At 45.9% G+C, this 21,904-nt stretch overlaps 1 protein-coding gene and 1 pseudogene across 1 annotated transcript; both read left to right on the top strand.

The window, feature by feature from the left end:
- Window positions 1-273: 273 nt before the first annotated feature.
- LOC125523031 (pollen receptor-like kinase 5) lies at window positions 274-8,330 on the top strand. The gene is made up of 4 exons (XM_048688068.2): window positions 274-1,038; window positions 6,663-6,949; window positions 7,035-7,416; window positions 7,515-8,330. Exons 1-4 carry the CDS (start codon window positions 360-362, stop codon window positions 8,177-8,179), a joined length of 2,013 nt encoding a protein of 670 aa, XP_048544025.2. The 5' UTR covers window positions 274-359; the 3' UTR covers window positions 8,180-8,330.
- An 8,996-nt stretch (window positions 8,331-17,326) lies between these two features.
- Window positions 17,327-19,885, top strand: LOC147961456 (protein FAR1-RELATED SEQUENCE 5-like; annotated as a pseudogene).
- The last annotated feature ends 2,019 nt before the right edge of the window (window positions 19,886-21,904 follow it).

Below are 21,904 nucleotides of genomic sequence, written 5' to 3'. Positions count from 1 at the left end.
CGTGCGAGCATGTTCACCCGTCTCGCCGGAATGCAGTAGTTTACAGACAATGACGAGACGAACCAAGGAAGACGACGAACAAGGGAGACGTTGGGGCCTATGTCAGAGAGTTCACACGCGCGCGCCAGGCCAGGCTGTGCCCCGGCCTCGGAACCTAAGCCGCGGCCACTCCGCATGCGCCCGGCACGCACCGCCCGGCCGCGCGCCACGCCTATTCTTAGCTCTCCCCGCCACCTCCGTCGTCGCGTCGTCCCTCCTCCTCCCCACCACCTCCAGGCTCCCGCCTTTCTTTAGCCGCCGGCGCGCGCGCACGCCTCCCATTAATTAATCCTCCGCCACCCGCGCGCGCCGCGCTCGCCATGGCCGGCGACGGCGCCGGCGCGGCCGGGCTGCTCCTCCTCCTGGCCCTGGCCGCCCTCGTCGCGGCGGCGGCGGCGGCGTCCGAGGGCGACGTGCTGCTGGCGCTCCGGGCGACCCTGCGCGGGCCATCCGGCGACCGCCCCCCGGCGCCGCTCGACCAGTGGGTCTCCTCCGCCAGCACCGGCCCGTGCCAGGACCCGATCTGGTACGCGGTAAAGTGCTCCTCCAACAAGGTGCTGGGCATCCGCCTGGAGTACCTCGGCCTCCAGGGCAACGCCCCCGACATGGCCCCGCTCGCGGCCCTCACGTCCCTCCGCGTGCTCAGCTTCGCCAACAACAACCTCACCGGCCCGTTCCCGCCCGGACTCACCGAGCTCCCGGCGCTCAAGATGCTCTACCTCTCCCGGAACCGCCTCAGCGGCGAAATCCCCGGCGACACCTTCGAAGCCATGATGGGGCTCAGGAAGCTCTTCCTCGCCGACAACGCCTTCACGGGCGCCATCCCGGACACCATCACCTCGCCCAAGCTGCTCGTGGTGCAGCTCGCCAGGAACCGCTTCCAGGGCAACATCCCGGACTTCGACCAAAAGGACCTCCAGCTCTTCGACGTCTCCCACAACCGACTCTCCGGCCCCATCCCGCAAGGCCTCCGGCAGTTCAAGGCCGCCTCGTTCGAAGGTGAGTTCGTTCCTTCGTTCATTGCACGACGACGTGCACGTACGTTTACTTAGGCCATGTACAATGGGAGGTGTTTAGGGGAGGTGTTTATAGAAAAATAAACCAGGCTTTCCATAAGCACCGGTGCTTATTTGTACAGGGTAGACGCTTAACTAAGCGTCTCTTCTATAAAAATAGACACCGGTGCTTGAAAAACTCGATTTATTTTTCTAAGCACCTCTTATTGTACAAGGCCTTAGCTTGCTGCATGTGGCTTTCGTTCGATCGTGCTTGGAATTGTTTTGTGTGAATCTTAAATTATTTTCATTCGAGTGCAGTTAATTGTAGGTAGAGGTAGCGTTAAAATTAGTTAGTAGTCGTAATAGGATGGTTTGGGTGTAACGGAGCCAAACTTAATTTTTCATTTTGGCATTTGCCGCGCTCAGTTCAGCAAGTTATTATTAATTCCAGGGAACTAAAGATTGATGGAGTAGAGAGCCGGTAGTAGCTTTCGCTGCAAGAACCAGGTCAAGATCCTCGCAAAAAAAAGGAACCAGGTCAAGAAAAAAATGAACCCCCTCGAAATTAATATAAATTAACGTGGATATGCCTTGCTTAGCTGGCTAAGCAAACAGTGCCTGGGAGAAGGGACACAAGTACTCTACTAATTCTTTTTCAATATACTATCTTTTTCTGCGAATAAATTCAATATACTACTAATGTTTAAAGTTTTATTATTAAACATGTTAAGAAAATATAAGAGCAAATATAATAGAGTGATGTAAGTGGGCTAGAATTTATATATTTTTGCTGAGGTGGAGGAAAGAGAATAGAAGGGAAAAGAGAAGCAGGTTACAGATGAACAACAAACAGCACACATGTGCTCCTAGAAACTCTATGAGAGTGTAAGGTGGATTATAGTAGTATATATTCATAGCTAACTGTTATTCGGTTATAAGATTAACAATAGATGATATGGCAATAGCATATAACTAGCAGCCCGCTATACTATTAACAATGCTCTAAAGCTGAATTGGTAGGAGCGCCATCAGTCGTCACATACTTCAACACTGATGTGTCTAGGATGTGACTTACGGAGAAGAAATCACATGGCTCATATCGTAGCTCTACAACGCTAACCTTTCCTAAACCAAGAACAAGCAGAAGTAAGAGGAACCATAAACCGGTCTGAGACGTCAGGGCACCGCAAAGCAACCTCAAATGTCCAGGCGGATGGCTTGGTCACTGACCGGTCCTGAAAATTCGATCTAAACGGCACCTCAAATGAGCCTCAAACGCTCGGGCTGACCGTCACCCCTTATATCCAGCCGAAATATGGGACGGATATGGGAGCGTTTGGGCACGTCGGACTGACGATGGGGCTCCCGCGGAATCGCCCGAAAACTCGATGGTCCAACAGACGTCTTCTCCGGTGGAGGGTGTGAACGCCATGTGGCGCCGATCCGGCTCGCCGCCCGAGGCCAAATTCGGCTATTTAAGCTGGCCGGCGTCCCCCAACCCTAGCCCATCCACCTTCCCCATCTCCACGCCGCCGGACCAAGCCCATCCATCTCCTCTCTCCCGCTCTGTCGCTCTTCCTTCGGCTTCTTCATGGTCCGACAAAAGATAACCACGTACGCTATGCTCACATCATAGCACCGGTACCAGATCGAGCAGGCGACCTAGGCGAGGCGTGCCACGCGCGCCGCCCACATCCTTCCCGGGCTGCCTCCCGACTCGCCGGAGATGGAGGAGGAGCAGCAAGCGGAGGAGGAGGAGGGAGAGCAAGATCAACCGGCTCCGATGGAGGTGGCGGATCCGGAGGAGGATGAGGCGGAGCAACCGGAGCAGGAGCTAGCGCCAGCTCCGGGCTTCAACATGGAGGACACGGAGGCAGCCTTCGCCATCACCCAAGCAGACGAAATGGCGGAACAGCAGGCCATCCTGGATGCTAGGATAAGGCCTATGTGAAGGCCAACCGGCAGTTCATCCGGCAGGAGTGGGCGGCGACCTACGAACTCTTTGACGAGGTCGAAGCAGAGATGGATGCGGAGGCCGACGCGGACGAGCCGGAGCTGCGTCTGCCAGACATGTACCCGTAGCCAGGTATGGAGACAGTGGATATCTTCGATGAGGACTAGGGTAGTTGATCTACGGTAGTACGTCGATTTATTTTCTTTGCATGCTTTTGTATGGATTTAAGATTTCTAGTATGAGGTGTCGGGATGCAGGTGAGGGAATTTGAGGACTGGCCGGTCACTGCCCACAGACTCGCCTGGGCGCGTCCACGGGTGTTTGAGGACCCGGATTTGACTAATTCCACTATAGACGCCCTAAGAAGATGAATGTATCTACTAAATTAGTTGTACTACCCTCAAAACTTCTTGTGGTGGGGTATTGTTTGTTGTGCTAGATAGCTACGAAATAATGATATTCTAGGTTGTGAAGTAAAAATAAAGGGATGTGGATAATGGGAGAGGAAATATTTAAGATATAATATTCCACAAGGTATGCTCTATGAAGTGTATCATAAAAGGTAATGTGATAAAAGCATCAATATCGTAAATTTCACCATTAACTGAGTTCAAAATAGAAAGATTCGGAATAAAAACAAAGAATTACCCAATATCTTGCTAGAACAAGATATGTGGTATTTTTAGCTTTTCTTTCTTAGCAGTTCCTTATATGTACTAGAATAAACATGTCAATAATAGGTGAGACTTCAATGGGTAGCTAAGTCTAGAGGGAAGTTGTGATAATTTACTAAATTAAGCAGGCAAGCGATGTGAACCGAACTTGTATCTTCTTCTTGGCAAGGAGATGATTTAACATTGAATTGCTCTCCCTACAATATATATAACTTATAACGTATATCCCTTTTGGTTTATCATCTTTGTTTTGGTCACCCATTTTGTTTTATCCTATTATATTATATTTTCCTTAATCCGGGCAGGGGGATTTCGTAGTACAGAAAGAAAATGGATTCCTTTTGTGGAATAGTAATCGATAGGGCCTCATTGATAAGTGCTACAAGATCTAAGGCATTGGAAATCTTGGTTATGGACCCATATTATTTAGTATGGAACATTGTCTTTTCCAAGTAAATAATACCTAGTATATGAAAGAATGAAACTGCGTTTTTGTTTTTGTGGAATAGAAGGCCCGCACCCAATGAAAGGAATATCACAATAAATGTCCCTACAAGTTGTTGTCAGCAAAGCTAAAATCATGACTACCCCTCAACAAGCCCTAGCTCTTATCCTTAGTATGAACCACCCGAAAACATCCAATTACCTTCTTGGTTGCATCCGCCCCTACTATAGCTAGACGATTGTTCTCCATTTTCTCTTTTAACATTATTATTTTCATTCTAGCCTTCATCTTTTGATCAATATATTGGACATACAATGTCACTCTTAAAAGGGATCCAACGTGCTCTCGAGGAGTAATATGTCGTGACACAAAAAAAAGAATGAATAGTTTTGTAGCTCATTATTTATTGGCCAACATAAAAAATGAATCGTAAATCTAATTTGATATCATTTGTGATCTGGAGGAGGTGAAGCAAAAAGTTAAAATTACCCAATCAATGATTCAACTCATACCTATGCCTATTGCAATTACATAGTCATGAGCAATCCCGCTAAAGTAATAGGAATTAGGCAGATATGAATAGAATCGACTATTGTTCTTTTACAATCATAGAGTGATGCTTTTCTTAAGCTTTTGAATCCATACGTACTAGGATATATATCTCACATATATAAATACCATATCCTATCCATTTGGAAACCTTGGTTGGCCACTCCTTCAATATCATATCCAAGATGTTTGGAGTAACGATTGTTACTAGGTATGCAGCTTTGAATTTGGTGAATATGATTCTACTTATGTTTTCTTATCTTGTTTTGATTATTCTACTTGACAGATTCTTTCATGGAACATGCATTGTTAACACCATAAAACTTTTTGTTAATTCTATTGGGATGATGCCACATCACAAACTACAAGGTGCATCAGATATGTACAAATCAATCTGATTAGCATTGACGAGTTTAGCTAGGCTGGTCATCATACAAATTACACTGAAATATATGTTAACTAGATGTTAATGTTTAATTTCTTGCAAGACCTATTATTTGACAGAAACAAGTAGGAACACTTGGCGTACACCAGATGGTACCAAGCGCATTATGGTGAACATATCAAATATTCAAATAGTTTACATTAACATCATTTTTGTGTTTCTTGGTGATAACGATAAGACATGATGTTTTAATACCAGCAATAATGTTAACTTATTATTGAATCTACTATTCCTTGTAAGACATATTTCACCATGAAAAATGGATATAAAAAACATAAAATTGTTTAATTTATCCTCTAGAAATTTCTATAAATTTGCTTACTTAGCATCAACCACCGTAACCCATTATTAAGACACACGCTTTAGCAATCTCTACAACGATATGTAAGAATATTAAAATATACATAAGAACACATGACACTATACATATACACTATAATTCGGAAAATTCCAAATATCAATTCAACGAGATGTGTTTTTTTTAATCCTTTTAACATTTTAGCAACTTTTTGTCATGGTTTTCTTAAGGGGCAGTGTGTCCAAAATGACAAAATGATGTAATTGCTGTTAGAGAATAGTGTTTAAATTGAGCACAAAGATGATCAATTTTTTTATAATACGTGTTGCAACTATTAAAAAACATTTTAATTAATAGCTATCAACATTGTTATGTGATTAGCTATGCCAACTAAATAGTAGAACACATACATATTAAATTGTAATATGGTAAAACAAGTTTATAAAGTGTAACATTTTAGTATAAATCATACTTATTTTTAGCGTCGTCACATGGAAATTTGCTGGGATAGCACTCGAGCCCGAACAAGTAAAAAAATCCAACTAAAAACAATATGAACTTTTGAAAATCAAATAAATTTGTTAAATCCATATTTCTCTTTTGTTGAGAAACAAAATTGTTAAGAAAATACAGTTCATAAAAAATAAAGATAAACATACTTATATTAAATGTAGTTAACGTTAGAGTTAAGGTGTCTGCACAACTGAATCAAGATTTAATAACATATATTATCTATATCACATACTATATATTTAGCTACAGAATTCAGTTGCTGATTTTGATATTTGAAAAAACTTTATTTGCTTTGAATAATAATGGTTCTAGCGGTGCTAATGATGTCATATATAGGAGAGATGAGGATGGAAAACTTGTTCAGGAAATATGAGAGAACAACAATATAGGTAACAGAACTTAAAAATAGTAACGAAACACCGAGAATAAGGCTATCTAGATAATCAAAAAAGTGTTTGGCCATGTGACCAAACTATTCTATACGTGTGGACATTCAAGTCCCAGTCAATGCTATATTCGTAGGATCTTACATTGAGATCCATGCAATTTTATTTTCAGTTTTTCTTTTTTCTTTGTTACATATTATATCACTTGATCGACTGAAACCTAGATACACCCGTAGACATTGGTGCAACATTTGCATTAGGACAAACCTAAGAAACACACCAAATTGCTTATGTGTAATCTTGCTACGATGTATGCACCCTCTCAAGTCTCATCCTAATTACTTGCCCCTGGAATCCTCAGGCAACACGGCCCTCTGCGGCGCGCCGCTCGACGTTGCGTGCCCTCCATCGGCGCTTCTCGGCGCTTCAGACTCGTCGGACTCATCAGACAGCATGAGGGTCCTCATGATCATCGCCATCGCGGTGGTGGCGTTCGGCGGCCTCCTCGCCATCATCGGCATAATCACGGCGCTCGTCTCCCGCCGCAAGGACAACGACGAGCCGGCCGACGCCACTGAGACACCCGGCGATGGAGGCGGCATTGCCAAGATGCAGTCTACCGCCGACAAGTCCATCAAGATCGCACAGGTGAGCGGCAGGCATTTCGTGGTCGGGTTAAAACTCTTGAACTGAAGCAGCACTGACACTTACATGATCGTGCGCGCGTGTGCAGGCTGACTCGGAGCAGCGCGGCGTGGTGGCGCCGGTGCCGTCCAAGCGCGGCGGGCGGCGCGACGGGCTGGTGTTCCTCCAGGAGGGCCGGGAGCGGTTCGAGCTGGAGGACCTGCTCCGGGCGTCGGCGGAGGTGCTCGGCAGCGGCAACTTCGGCGCGTCGTACAAGGCGACCCTGGTTGACGGGAAGCCCATGGTGGTGAAGCGGTTCAAGGAGATGAACGGCGCCGGGCGGGCGGACTTCAACGAGCACATGCGACGCCTCGGCCGTCTCGTCCACCCCAACCTCCTCCCCGTCGTCGCCTACCTCTACAAGAAGGACGAGAAGCTGTTCGTCACGGAGCACATGGTCAACGGCGGCCTGGCTCAAATCCTCCATGGCGGTAATGATAACTGATCATACATGTTTCATGTGCGTCCTGGAGTGCCGATCGATGTGAGACGTGATGGACGTCTGATGAGTGCATGCAATGCAATGCAGGAGCGACGTCGAGCCTGCCGCGGCTGGACTGGCCGGCGCGGCTGAAGATCATCAAGGGGGTGGCGCGCGGGCTGGCGTACCTGTACGAGGAGCTGCCGATGCTCACCGTGCCGCACGGGCACCTCAAGTCCTCCAACGTGCTCCTGAACGCCGAGCTGGAGCCCATCCTGAGCGACTACGCGCTGGTGCCCGTGGTGACGCCGAGCCACGCGTCGCAGGTGATGGTGGCGTACAAGGCGCCCGAGTGCACGGCGGCGGGGCGGGCGAGCAAGAAGAGCGACGTGTGGACGCTGGGCATCCTGGTGCTGGAGCTGCTGACCGGCCGGTTCCCGACCAACTACCTCCGGAAGGGGCGGGAGGGCACGACGGACCTGGCCGGCTGGGTGCACTCGGTGGTGCGGGAGGAGTGGACCGGCGAGGTGTTCGACAAGGACATGCGCGACACCCGCAGCGCCGAGGGCGAGATGGTGAAGCTGCTCAAGGTCGGGCTCGGCTGCTGCGACACCGACGTCGCCGTGCGCTGGGACATCAAGGAGGCGCTGGCGCGCATCGAGGAGGTCCGCGAGCGCGACCCCGCCGACGACAGCAGCACCGCCTCGTCCTACCTCAGCGACGGCGGCGGCGCCGGCGCCGCCAGCGACCACCCGCACTCCCTCTCGACGTAACGTATAGCAAACATATGAAATTCTTGGGTCGACTGGCTGGTTGCTCCGTGCGTGCATCCATGCCAGGGGTATGTAAACTCGTCACGGCTTGGTGCGTGCGTGTATGAATCGTTAGAGTTTGTTGAGGAAAATGGAGGGGTTGATTGTGGGATGATGTTGTCGTCAGTCAGTCGTAGGGGGGATTGTTCGTGTCAGAATAAGGCCGTTTCATTTGTGTTAATTTTCCTTCGTATGATATTGATAATTGTTGCAGGGGTGGCATGCGAAGTTGCGAACGTCGTTGTTGTCACAATGTCACAATAAAGGGGGGCAATAATTCTACACCTACGTACACTTAGAGCATTTCCAACAGCCGTCCAACGCGCGGCGTGCCAAAAATTACTTTGTCGCGCGTCTATCATCTGATTTGGCACGGCGGGCAGCCACGTTAAAATGCAGTGCACGCGCGTAACTCCAGCAGCGCACAAAAATACAGCGCGCGCGACTCTCACGCAAACAACATATACGCTCCATACACAAGCAAAAAGATCAAAAACAAACAAAATAAATCAACAATAAATAGTTTAATTTCGTTATTACAACTCAAACAAATAGTTTATCGTTCAATACAACAAATAGTTCAACAATACAACATCAAACGCACAAATCATGATGCTCTTTGTCGGTCATTCCAAGTCCACCACTCCTTAATGAGATCCTTCTGAAGATCATCATGCGCTGTGGGACGTCGAATGGCATGATAGGAGGCAACAAAACGGGCCACCCTTTCAGCCCTCCGTCGCATTCGCACGGGGTGTCCCAAGAGCTCATACTGAGAGTAGTCTACATCTTGCACACTCATTCTCGATGATCATGTTGTGCATGATCACACAAGCATGCAGAATGTACCAAAACATCTTTTGATCCCAAAATCTAGCCGGTCCTCTCACAATAGCAATTTGGACATGCAAAATCCCAAAAGCTCTCTCCACATTTTTTCTAGCCGCCGCCTGAGCACTGTGGAAATCAAGATTTTTCTTACCTTCCGGTTTTTTCAACGGCTTCACAAATGTTTGCCACTTTGGGTAGATGCCATCCGCAAGATAGTATCCATAGTTGTATGTACGATCATTTGCTACAAACTGCATCGGTGGCAGTTCACCATTTGCAATCTTATTCATCAGTGGTGACCGGTTGACAACGTTGATGCCATTCAAAGATCCAGGCATTCCAAAAAAGCATACCAAATCCAAGTCTCTTGATCGGCCACCGCTTCAAAGATTATAGTGGAACCCTTTTTTTGACCGCGGAATTGCCCATGCCATGCCTTTGGACAATTCTTCCAACTTCAATGCATGCAATCTATTGAGCCAAGCATACTTGGGAAGCCACGAGCTTTGTTCATCTCAATAGCCTTGCGGCGTCTTCAGCATTAGGAGATCTCAAATACTCATGGCCAAACACTTGCACAATTCCGATTGCGAAGCGCTTGACACACATAATGGCTTGGCTCTCACCCATGGCCAAGTGATCATCAACTAGATCAGCCGGGATACTGTATGCCAACATGCGCAAAGTGGTTGTCACCTTCTGAAAGGTGCTATGCCCGAGCTCTCCGGCGGCATTCCCCCTTTGCTGAAAAAATCGGTCATGACTCGCTAGTTTCTTTGCAATGCGCCTGAACAACTCGGTGCTCATCCTAAACCGGCGAAGAAAGTACGACTCCGAGTATGTGGGATTCTTCACAAAATAGTGCCTCATCAATCTGTTATGGGCATCGATCCTATCCCTCCAAATTTTCTGCTGACACAAAACCGAACCACCGTGCTTTGGTTTTTTATTGATGTGCATAGCTAGGATCATTGCAAGATCCTCCTCTTCCATATCAAATTCTTCTTCGGAAGAATCATACGATGAACTCATCTACAATGTTTAATATAAACTAGGCTATAAAAACTACAATCAACATGCATCAAATTCATGTAAAAACTGTGAAGTTTGAGCAATCCATACCTTGCGGGCGTCGATCGGCAGTGAGCGGCCGGGCATTGTTCGTCAGAGTACTGCCGCGCGCGACGGGCGGCGGTGACTAGAGGGAGACGGAGGAAGCCGCCGCGGCGCGGGGATAGGCCAGGGAAGCGCCAGAACGTTCGCCGGAATAAATGGGGTGGCGCGGGTGACGGCGGCGCAGCGGCTGGATGGTGTAGGTGGAGTTGCGAGTGAGCGCTCGAGAGACTAGCGTGCGGGAGCGGGCGTAGCAAATAAGCGGCGCGCGATGGCGTTTCAGCCTGCGCGCTGAACTAGATATGCCACGTGTGCGCTTTTTGCACCTCCGCTGGAGCACCCGCAACGGTAGCACGCGCAAAAAAACACTGATTTTTTAGCACGGCGCTTATATAGCGCGGCTGTTGGAGATGCTCTTACGGGCCTGTTACGTAAACCTTCCACTAATCCCTCCGCCCCCTGATTTTAACTGTGGGCCCCGCCCTTGTGATTTCCAACTAACAAATCATCAGATGCCAAACTAGCTTCATAATTTTTTACTCTCTTATTTTAAAGTGGAAAGGTTTTCAAACTTTGACCAAACCCCTTTGTTCCCGTCAGAAACTTCCAATTTATTCACCTCCAGTCATGGCAGTACAAAAAATACCAGAGGTAATAAAAATTACAACCAGGTCCATGGACCACCTAGCGACGAGTTTAAGCACTGGAGCGAGCCGAAGGCGTGCCACCGTCATCGCCCCTCCCTCGCTGGAGCCAGACAAACCTTATTGTAGTAGACAGTCGGGAAGTCATCGTGCTAAGGCCCCATAGGACCAGCACACTAGAGCAGCAACCATGATTGATGAAAAAAGTCATAGATCGGAAGGATCAAATATGTAAACATCCAAACTAAAACCAACAAAGAACGGATCCAAGCTGGTCCACCAAAGGCCAGCACCGACCGAATCCTGCAAGATCTGATGGAGACACGCCTTCACACGCCTTTCGACGACGCAAGACACACCACCAGGATGGGGATAGAATGTGAGACACATTATTCCTACTGAGGGACATCGCCGCCATCACACAGCCCCAACCAAGACACTGAGCCTCACGAGAACGATAACGGGGTCCCTCCCACCGGTGTGGGGCCGAGGTCATCCGCACCTCCATGGCTCAAAGGCCATTGGAGATGGGGCGGACCGGCGGCGGTGCCAACGGGTGGAAGAGGAAAGCTTGGGATCTTTTCTTGCGGATGCCGGATTAATTATGTTAACTTTGACCAAATCTAACACAAGTATTTTTGTCACACGCGGTGACAGTTTGCTACTGTTGGTAGTTTCTAGACAAATTTGTTTTTTCTGAATTTATCATGAAAATGGATCGGGCAAGTGGGTGTTTTGAGAAATTCCGCATACCATTAAATAGATAAAAGAAACAACCTAGAGGGAAGCTAGTAAGAGCATGTACACGAGGTGTTTCGCTACAGCCAAACAATGATTCTAGATAACTTTCTCTCAATAATGTCGTGTCTTACTAAGTTGGAAAAGAGATGATAAAATGGAACTCGTTTTTCTAGTAAATTCAATCATCACGGAATATTAAGTATGTGAACCAAAAAAGTAGATTTCTCTATTCTACAAATAGAAGCTTTTGACCCCAGGTCCAATTTCCACTGGAAATGGCTGCCTGCTATAAACACTGCAGGAGGGGTCCTGTTGGGATGCAAGTTAGACACATTTGACATTATCCAATGTGATCTACACAACTACTGCATCTCCTGTCTGATTAGGAACAAGCAAGATAACTTGTTTGGAGACTTATTTCTGTATATGGCTCTGCTTATGACCAGTTTAAGATGGATTTTATTAATGAAATTCATTCCATTTTAGCTGGCTGGGTAGGTCCCACCCTGGTAGGTGGAGATTTTTATTTAATTAGAGAGGCTAGTGAAAAAAGCTCTGGTGCTATAAATCAACACTGGGCTGACCTCTTTAATGACTGGATTAATAAATTTGGCTTGATTGAGTTAAAGATTAATGGTAGGAAGTTTACTTGGGGGAACAACCAGGACAATCTAGTGATGGCTACTATTGACAGAGTTTTCATGTCCACTGATTGGGCCTCTGAATTCCCTGGAGTTCATCTTAAAGCCCTTCCTAGGTTGGGGAGTGATCACACCCCACTGGTTTTAAATACCTGTGCCTTTCATCTCCCCAATAAAAAACATTTTAGATTTGAGAAATGGTGTCTGGAGGTTGAGGGCTTTAGGGAGGTTGTTACTAAAGCCTGGACTGCCAAATGTCCTTTTACTAAGGCTATTGATATTTGGCAGTTCAAAATTAGAAATTCTAGAAAAGCCATTAAAGGCTGGATGACCAATTATGAGGCTGTACAAAACAGGCAGAAGCAAGCTCTGGTGGCTGAATATAACTGCCTTGATATTCTTTCTGAAACTAACCCTCCTTCCCCCAACACTAATAGCAGAATTAAAAAATTGCAGGTGATTTAGAGGATTTTTGGAGGAAAGAAGAAATCAAGGCTAGGCAGAGATCCAGAGAGAGAGAGATATACTTGAAGGAGACCTGAATGCTGGTTATTTTAAAGCTATAGCAAATCAGAAGAGAAGGAGGAAACAGATTGTGATGCTAGAAGGAGATTCAGGTAATGTGATTGAACATAAAGATATTATGAAAGTTGCTGTAAACTATTACAAAAAATTGTTTGGTTTCCAAGAGAAAATCAACATCGACCTGAAAGATGACTTTTGGGGAGATGGTGAGAAAGTGACGAATGTGCATAACAACATCCTGGATACCCCCTTCTCTGAAAAAGAGATTAAAGAGGTTATCTTCGGCTCTTATGGAGAAGGAGCCCCCTGGGCCGGATGGATTTTCCTTTTTATTTTATCAACAATTCTGGGACCTTATTAAAGGAGACCTGTTTGCTTTATTCCGTGATTGGGAGAATGATGAGCTAGATTTATATAGACTCAACTTCTCATTATTAACCCTAGTTCCTAAAGAAGCTGATGCTAGCAAGATAGAGAAGTTTAGACCTCTTGCCATGATCAATTGCAGCTTCAAAATCTTTGCTAAGTGTGCCACTAATAAGTTTGGCCCTATTTGTAGAGATTTAATTTCTTTAAACCAGACTGCCTTCATTAAAGGCAGATATATTGCTGAGAGTATAATCACAGCTCATGAAATTATTCACTCTGTATACTCCAGTAAACAATCTGGTTTTATTTTTAAACTCGATTATGAGAAAGCTTATGACATGATCAACAGGGATTTCCTGATTGACATGATTAGCAAGAGAGGATTTAGCCCCAGGTGGATGAAGAAGGTTTCTTCTCTACTAAATAAAGGTCCTGTTGGGGTTAATATAAATAATACCAACAGTGATTTCTTTTTAACTGGTAAAGGAGTCAGACAGGGGACCCTTATTCCCCCCTTCTGTTTAATCTAGTAGCTGATGTCTTTACCAGAATTCTTGCTAAAGCTGCTAGCAATAACATCCTAGAAGGACTGTTCCCTAGCTCCAATCCAGCTGGTGTCATTAGTATGCAATATGCTGATGACACTCTCCTATTCCTGAGTAATAACACTGCTCAAGCCAAAAACCTTAAATGGTTATTATCCTGCTTTGAGCAAATTTCTGGGATGCGCATAAACTTTCATAAATGTGAACTAGTTCCCATCAATGTAGATAGAGAGGAGGCAAACATATTTGCTCAAATTCTGGGTTGTAAAATTAGTGACTTCCCCATTAAATATTTAGGAGCCCCTCTCCATCACAGAAAGCTGAAGAAATGTGAACTTCATCCTACTGTGGACAAGATCATTAAAAAAGGAGCTGGGTGGAGGGGCAGACTACTGTCCTCTGGCAAGAGACTCACTTTAGTGAAAACTTGCTTGGCCACTATACCTAGTTACCTTATGAGTATTTTTAAATTTCCCAAGTGGGCTATTAAGTTGATTAACTCTCAACTGGCTCATTGCTTCTGGGATAACTATGAGGGTCACCACAAATATCACCTGGCTTCCTGGGGGTGTGTGGCTTAACAAAAACAACATGGGGGCCTTGGTGTCCCTAATATTGCTGATATGAACTTGTGTTTATTAGCTTCATGGGTTAAGAGATATTTGTTAGATCAGGGCAAGATTTGGCAACAAGTCATTGATGCCAAGTACAACACTCATAACCCTAATATTTTCGCTTGCTCTAATCTTGGTGCTTCCCCCTTTTGGAAAGGAATCCTATGGGCTGCTAAAGCTGCAAAAATAGGCTATTCCTGGACAATAGGAGATGGAAAAAGTACCAGGTTTTGAAGAGACCGTTGGATAGGGCATACCACCCTAGCCACGAAGTATTGGAATCTATATAGTATTGCCAACGAGCAGAACATCACTATATATGAGGCCTGGGATGGTACAAACCTGAAAATCACTTTTAGGAGATGTTTTTCTCCGGATATGTTAGCTGAGTGGAATGATCTTTTCAATGATGTCAAAAATACTGTCCTGGTGGACAAGGGAGACACTGTTTGTTGGGATTTTGACTCTAAAGGTGTATACACTGTCAAGTCCTTATACAATATTATCAACTTTAGAGGGGTCTCTCCTGGGAACAGTGTAGCCATCTGGAATATCAAAGTTCCTCTTCGCATTCATATTTTTCTTTGGCTCATGTCTAATAACAAATTATTGACTAGGGATAATCTGCATAAAAGACAAACAGTAGATAATACTTCCTGCCTTTTCTGTAGTGATCCTGAAACTGTAGAGCATTTGTTTTTTGATTGTGTTGTTTCTCTGGAGCTCTGGAGAGTGATTGGGGACATTTCAAACAACCATTCTGGGATGTCCGTGAATGACATGCTAGAATGGTGGTCCCTAAATAAAAATCACCCAGCAGATTGTCTATTACACTCTGTTGTCCTATGGGCTTTATGGAAATACCATAATGATATGTGTTTCAATCATACCTCCTGGTCTGGGATGCAGGTATTGTGGAGGAGGATAGCTTCTACCTTAGACAGCTGGGCAGTTCGGTGCTCAGATCCTGTCAAAGGAAAGGTGCTGATCATGGTGCGGAAGCTGGAACAGATGGCAAGATCCCCGCCCCTCCTACTATGGCCGGATCCTGGCTAGGACTGAAGAAGTGCTCAAGAGGGTCTGCGAGCGAGTGATTGCTTAGTATTAGCTTGCAGCTCCCCCTGTGTTTATCTTTACTTCGTAAACATTCAGTTTTATAGCGATAGAGGCCCTGTGGGCTCAGTCTGGTGCTTTTGCTGGGGCAGCGCGTGTGCTGTCCCCCCCCCCCCCCCCCCCGCGTTCTTGTAATCGTACTGAATCTTGTCTGGATTCTTTTGGCAATCCAATTGGAACCGGGGCTTTGAGCCCTTTTCCTCTAAAAAAATATTAAGTATGTGAAACTATTAATTGCTAAAGATAACACTAACTAATAACCTATTGTACTTTGTAAAAAAGAAACAACGTATTGCAGATATTGCACTATGGAGAATCCGACAATCAAACATATGAGCGCAATCAAGCAAATCTTACACTATGTAAAAGCTAGTATTAATCTTGGATGCATATACAAAAAAGGAAAATAAGAATTGATCTTTCACGGCTATCAGATAGTGACATGTCATGGGAATGTACATATCGAAAAAGCACATTGGGCATGATATTCTTCCTTGCTTTGAATCTTATTAGTTAGAATTATCAGAAGCAAAACATAGTTGATTTGTCTAAACTAGAGATGACTCCATGCGTGTTGCCGCGGGAAATGGATGCGGTTATTTCTATGAGAACTGGCAGTATGAAAATTTTAGCATTTTGGATTAGCAATATGATAATTGAAATTAAAGTACATATAAATTAGGGTCCGAATAACTGCCACACGTGTGGCATGGACGGGAACCCGCCCGCACGCCTCGTGTGGCATGGACGGGAACCGGCCCGCACGACCACGTCCGTGCGCACAAAAGCACGGCCCGCACGTCCGGTGTGTGGCAACCCCGCCCGCACTGCCCCATCCGGGCCAGACGAACCGTTACCCGCACGACCCAGCCGTTCCCGGCCTCCGATCCATCCCCTCTCTCGTCTGCCACCATCGTCCCCCACCTCTCGAACCCCGACCTCCGTCGCCGGCCATCTCTGGTTGCCATGGCAACCAGGGTAGATCCGTAGGGCGCTCCCACCGCAAACCACACCCCAACCCTCCCCACCCCCAGCCCCCCACTCCAACCCAGCCCTCTAGAGACGATCATCTAAAACCAGGTGAAATCTCCCGATCTCATCCTTCTCATCCTTAAGGCTGAAAATCTCTCGATCTTGTACTGGGTCCATGCAATAGGGGTAGAACACTGCATGGTTCAGTGTATATTCGCAATTGCCAGGCAGAATACACCAGATTTGCCATGTACTACGTTTGAGATTAACTTAAGTTCATAGTTTAATTGACGCAAGTAGTTGGGTATGAAATGGATGAGTAGGAATCCCTAAAAAAGGGCAGGAAGGACAATTTTTGGAATGAAGGGGGTGGGAAAAATTAATTGCCACTTGTGTATAACGACAGTTGCCACCTTTCGTTGTCAGTAGCTGCCACCTATTTTGACCTGTTGCTTGCCATCCCTATCTTCTATGTGCAAGCAGCAGAAGAATACAATTCTTGTGGATTGTTGATGCCTTCTTGTTCATCCAGTGATTGAGAACACATCAGAAAGAAGCGAGACACGGAAAGAATGAATCACGAAGATGGTGCTGATGCTTGGGGTTCTCAAAGGCCAGAAACGCCCCCTTGGCATGCATCAGAGTACAGTCAACTCATCTCTGCAGGGCCGTTGCTGCCACTACTAGAACAGTATGCAGGCGTAGGTATGATGCGTGATAACAAAAGAGGAGAACAGTTGCCATCTTCGCAACGATGAAGATGACATTCTACTTATGTCATACACTATCATTTTTTCGCAGGTCCTTATGACCAAAACACTCTTAGGGGGGCCCCATGGCAAGTTCAGTCACAAGGCGCTAACACTGACAAATGTACGGGCAGCCAACTTCAACTAGCTAGTATGGCTAATCAAGGTAATGCAAAACGAAAAAAGAGCACATACTGCTGTGGACATGAAAAATGAACATGCAAAAAAACTGGCAAAAGGACTCACGAGTTATGACGGGTGAAAATGCAGAGCCTTCATGCAGCACGTTGCATCAGGCAGCACCCATGTACCTGCCATCGACGTCATACACAGGTGAGTCCATAAAAAAGTGAAGTTGCGGATGCTTAATTAGCAGAAGGAGCATAGTTGACAACTACAATTGCCATGACTGGACATCTACAATTGCCATGAATTAAAAACTACACTTGTCATCCCTGGACAACTGTTGTTGCCATCCCTGGACACCTGCAGTTGCCATGGAGGAACAACTGCAGTTGCCATGCCAGTGCAACTACATTTGCCATGCCATGGCAACTGCAGTTGCCATGAAGGAACAACTGCGGTTGCCATACCGATGCAACTACAGTTGCCATGCTAGTAAAACTGCAGTTGCCACATCAGGGGCAACTGCAGTTGCCGTGCTAGCACAAACTGCATTTGCCATGAATTGACCAACCACTACTATGCTTACAGGTTATTACGCTGGTGGTAACCCGGCAAACGTCTCATGGCAAGCTTCACAAATTGCAGGTGGAGCACGTCATTATGGTGTCACAGACCACACAAGATGGTCAAATGCAGCACAACAAGGTAAGGAAAAAAATTGAACCACAAAAAACAGCACTACATTTGTTATTTGTAGTTATTTGTAGGCAAAACAATAGTTGCCATGTTTGTTGAACAGTAGCCGCCATGACTGGACAGCTACAGCTGCCATACATGTCCACGCGCAGACTCACGGCTTGCTGTTTGAAATGATGTCATGCCAAATCACTCGAAGATGGTGTGATCCATTGCGATACACAAGTTATCCAAATAAAAATCTTACTCTCGTACCTGTTTTTTCTATTACAGGGCCTACAACTACACTGAACAGCGGCGCGGGGACATCTACTGTGGGGAGCTCTGAGCGCACGGAAGACGCGTTCCACCAGCCAGTAGACAATCATGCCGCAAACAATTTCGAGTCAGAGTCAGGAATGGCAATCATTCCAGCAATGCCGACAAGCACCCCTTTGAACACAAGCACTGGCAACACTCAAGTAGATGGAACTGCCACCGATACTGAAGTGAATGATGAAACTGACGACGACGCACAAGGGGATGAAGATGGTGGGCAATCAGAGATCGTGGTACCTCAGCCACTGTACATTGGGTAGAGATTTGAATCGTTTGAAGAAGCAAAGGAATACTACCAGACATATGCAAAGTTCCATGGATTTGCGGTCAACACCGAGTACCATAGGAAAATTAAGAAAACTAACGAGTACAGCAGAGGTGAGATGAGGTGCCACAAGGCACGGAGGAACAATAAGGGGAAAGGTGTTGCGCCTGTCGTTCCGGAATGAAAGAGAGGTATCATTCTCAAGACTGAGTGCCCTGTCCGGTGTAAGCTAAACGTAGATGGAGCACAGTGGGTGGTCAATGAATATTTTGACGAGCACAACCACCAACTCATAAAGAAGTTCGACCTGGTAAAATTTCTGACCGCCCACAGAGGGTTCACCCCCGTCGAAAGGCAATTCGTAAAGCTGCTACATGATTGTAACGTCGGTCCATCAAGAATGGTACAGATACTATCTCTCATCCACAGCAAAAAGGGGACTCTGAGTAGCATGCCGTACATACCAGCTGACGTCACAAACCTACAGGCCAAGTACCGTAGAGAGAGCAAGTTGGCAGACATAGAGGCCACAATGGCCTACTTCGATGAGAAAGCGAAGGAAGATCCAGATTTCTTCTACAGGATAAGGTTGGACGATGAGGACCGTGTCAGGAACATGTATTGGGTGGATGGTGCTGCAAGGAGAGCCTACAAACATTTCCGAGATTGCATTTCATTCGACGCGACGTACCTCACCAATATGTACAAGATGCCATGTGCTCCGTTCATAGGAATAAATAACCACAATCAGTTGTTGCAGTTCGGCTGCGGGCTCGTCCGGAACGAAGACACGGATGGGTACGTTTGGCTGTTCAAGACCTTCTTGGAGTGCATGGATGGACTTGCTCTGATGAACATAATAACAGACCAAGATTTCAGCATGCGTGCAGGCATAGAGGAGGTCTTTCCATTGGCAGTGCACAGGCACTGCAGGTGGCACATTATAAAGAAGGCTAAGGAGACGCTAGGACCATTCTTTGCTGACCGTCGAGAGCAACATAAGGCATTCGAGCTGTGCGTGGACCACAGCTTAACGGTGGAGGAGTTTGAAAGGAGCTGGATGGCCATGACTGAAACACATCAAGTCCAAGACAACGAGACTCTTGTTAGCCTGTGGGAGAAGCGAATGTACTGGGTGCCGGCCTACTTCATGCAGTGCTTCTTCCCCTTTCTGCAGACTACGCAGCGCAACGAGGGGTTCAATGCTGTTTTGAAGCGGTACGTCAGCCCTGGAAACTCATTGCTACAGTTTGCCAAGCAGTACACAGCTTTGCAACAAAAAAATCTGGGATATGAGCTACAGCAAGAAGCGACCACGGCACTAAAGCAGCCAAAATTGCTAACGTATTTACCAATAGAGAGGCAAATGAGCAAGATATACACCAACAAGATCTTTAACAAGTAAGTCAGTTGCGTTACAGTCTTATTTGCAGAAAAAGCACCAAGTCAGTAGGTGCCTTATAGAGTGCAATGCAGTTGCCATGATATGCAGTTGCCATGTTTAATGAAATACTGTTTGCCATGCTTACTCAGCTGCATGTTGCCATGTTCAATGAAAATTCTGTTTTGCCATGCTTGCTCGGGTGCATTTTCCTTGTTGAATGAAGTGCAGTTGCCATGTTTAATGCACTGTGCTTCCATTGGGGCATGTTGGCATGCAAATGCCAATGTCAACTAGAAAAAATGTTATATTGGTGACACATATGCTGAAATGCAGTTGCCATGTTTAATAAAATGCATCTGCCATGTTTGTTGAAATGCAATTGCCATGTTTACTCAACTGTAGATGCCATGTTTAAATAAAAGGGCAGTTGCCATGTTTTACCAATGTGCTTCCATTGGGGAATGTTGGTGTGGAAAAATGATGATGTCCAGTTGAAAATGTACTACAGTTGCCATGTCTAGTGTACTACAGTTGCCATGTCTAGTGTGCTGCATTTGCCATGTCTAGTGTACTACATTTGCCATGTTCAACGTACTATATTTGCCATGTTCAACGTACTATATTTTCCATGTTCAATGAACTATGTTTGCCATGTTCAAACAAAATGTATTTCTATTTCCATGACAACATAAGGTGGTACAAGAAAAGAGCGCACGATAGTTTAACAGAAAACACACAAAACTTGCAGATTCCAGGAAGAAATAAAGCGTGCCAGCATGTTCACGGCTTTCCAGGTGGACGAACATACGTTCAAGGTGTGTTCTATTTTGGGCATGTCGGATTCAGAACCTGAAGACCCAGACAAAGGAAGGAACTACTTCGTCAAAGCCTCGATAGGCGAAGGCGAGTACTACTGCCAATGCTGCAAGTTCGAACGGGACGGCATTGTGTGCTGTCACATACTAAAAGTAATGGACATGAACGCTGTGACACGGATGCCCCTCCATTTCATAAGGCGGCGATGGACTTGGGACGCTGACGACGCGTTGGCGCCGCAGACAACACACGCAGTTCTGGCTGTGCATGACGAGAGACCTGAGTCAACCATGGAAGTCGTGAGGCACGTTGTGCTGACAAAGAACTATGCTGAGCTAATTGATGAAGCGTGCAATAGTGATGAGACAGCGAGAGTCGCATAAAAACACAGGAAGGCACTGAAAAGAGAGCTTGATGAGATCAAGAAGAGGAAAGCTGAGGAAGCCTTACACCGGTTCCCCCGCACATCAAGTGTGCCTTCATCCACAGGGCCATCATCTGAAAACTCGGAGATAGGATCTGGAACAGCAAGCACACAGACCCAGGTCAGGAACCCACCCCGTTCTATCACAAAGGGTCGTCCAAGAGAGATAAGGTACAAGTCGGGATTGGAGATCCAAGCAAAACACAAGAAAACGAAGAAAGGGGCGGGCAATCCATGAGCAAAAATTGCGGCGATGTGACATGGTCCTTGTGGACATTTTGTTTTGTACCCTAGATGATGAGAATCTTTTAAAAAAATTGGGAGAATGACTCTTGAGGGGCATCAGAAGTGGAAGGAAAATTCATTGAATGGATAAATGCAGTTGCCATGTTATGGGTACTTAATCTGCCATGTTATGTGTAGTTAATCTGCCATGTTATGTGTAGTTAGTCTGCCATGCTATTTTATACTAAATATGTCATGCTATTTTATACTAAATATGCCATGCTATTTTATACTAAATATGCCATGCTAGTTGTACTGGATCTGCCATTTTAGTTGTACTGGATCTGCCATGTTAGTTGTACTGTATTTGCCATGTTAATTATGCTGGATCTGCCATGTTGTTTGTACTGTATCTGCCATGTTAGCTGTACTGAAAATATGCCATGGTATTTGTAATGACTCTGCATGGCATATATTTCCATGACAATACGACGCGGTTTAGAGACACATAGTGTGTTGTGTGCAATGTATGGGAAACAAGTTGGAAAAAGCGTAACGTGCATAAACCGCAGCAA

The sequence above is a fragment of the Triticum urartu genome, chromosome 7A (genome assembly GCF_056163025.1).
Source record: "Triticum urartu cultivar PI428250 chromosome 7A, HENAU_Tu73, whole genome shotgun sequence".
Taxonomy (NCBI): domain Eukaryota; kingdom Viridiplantae; phylum Streptophyta; class Magnoliopsida; order Poales; family Poaceae; genus Triticum; species Triticum urartu.
Note: the sequence above shows the minus strand (reverse complement) of the source record. Positions and strands in the feature narration are given on the sequence as shown.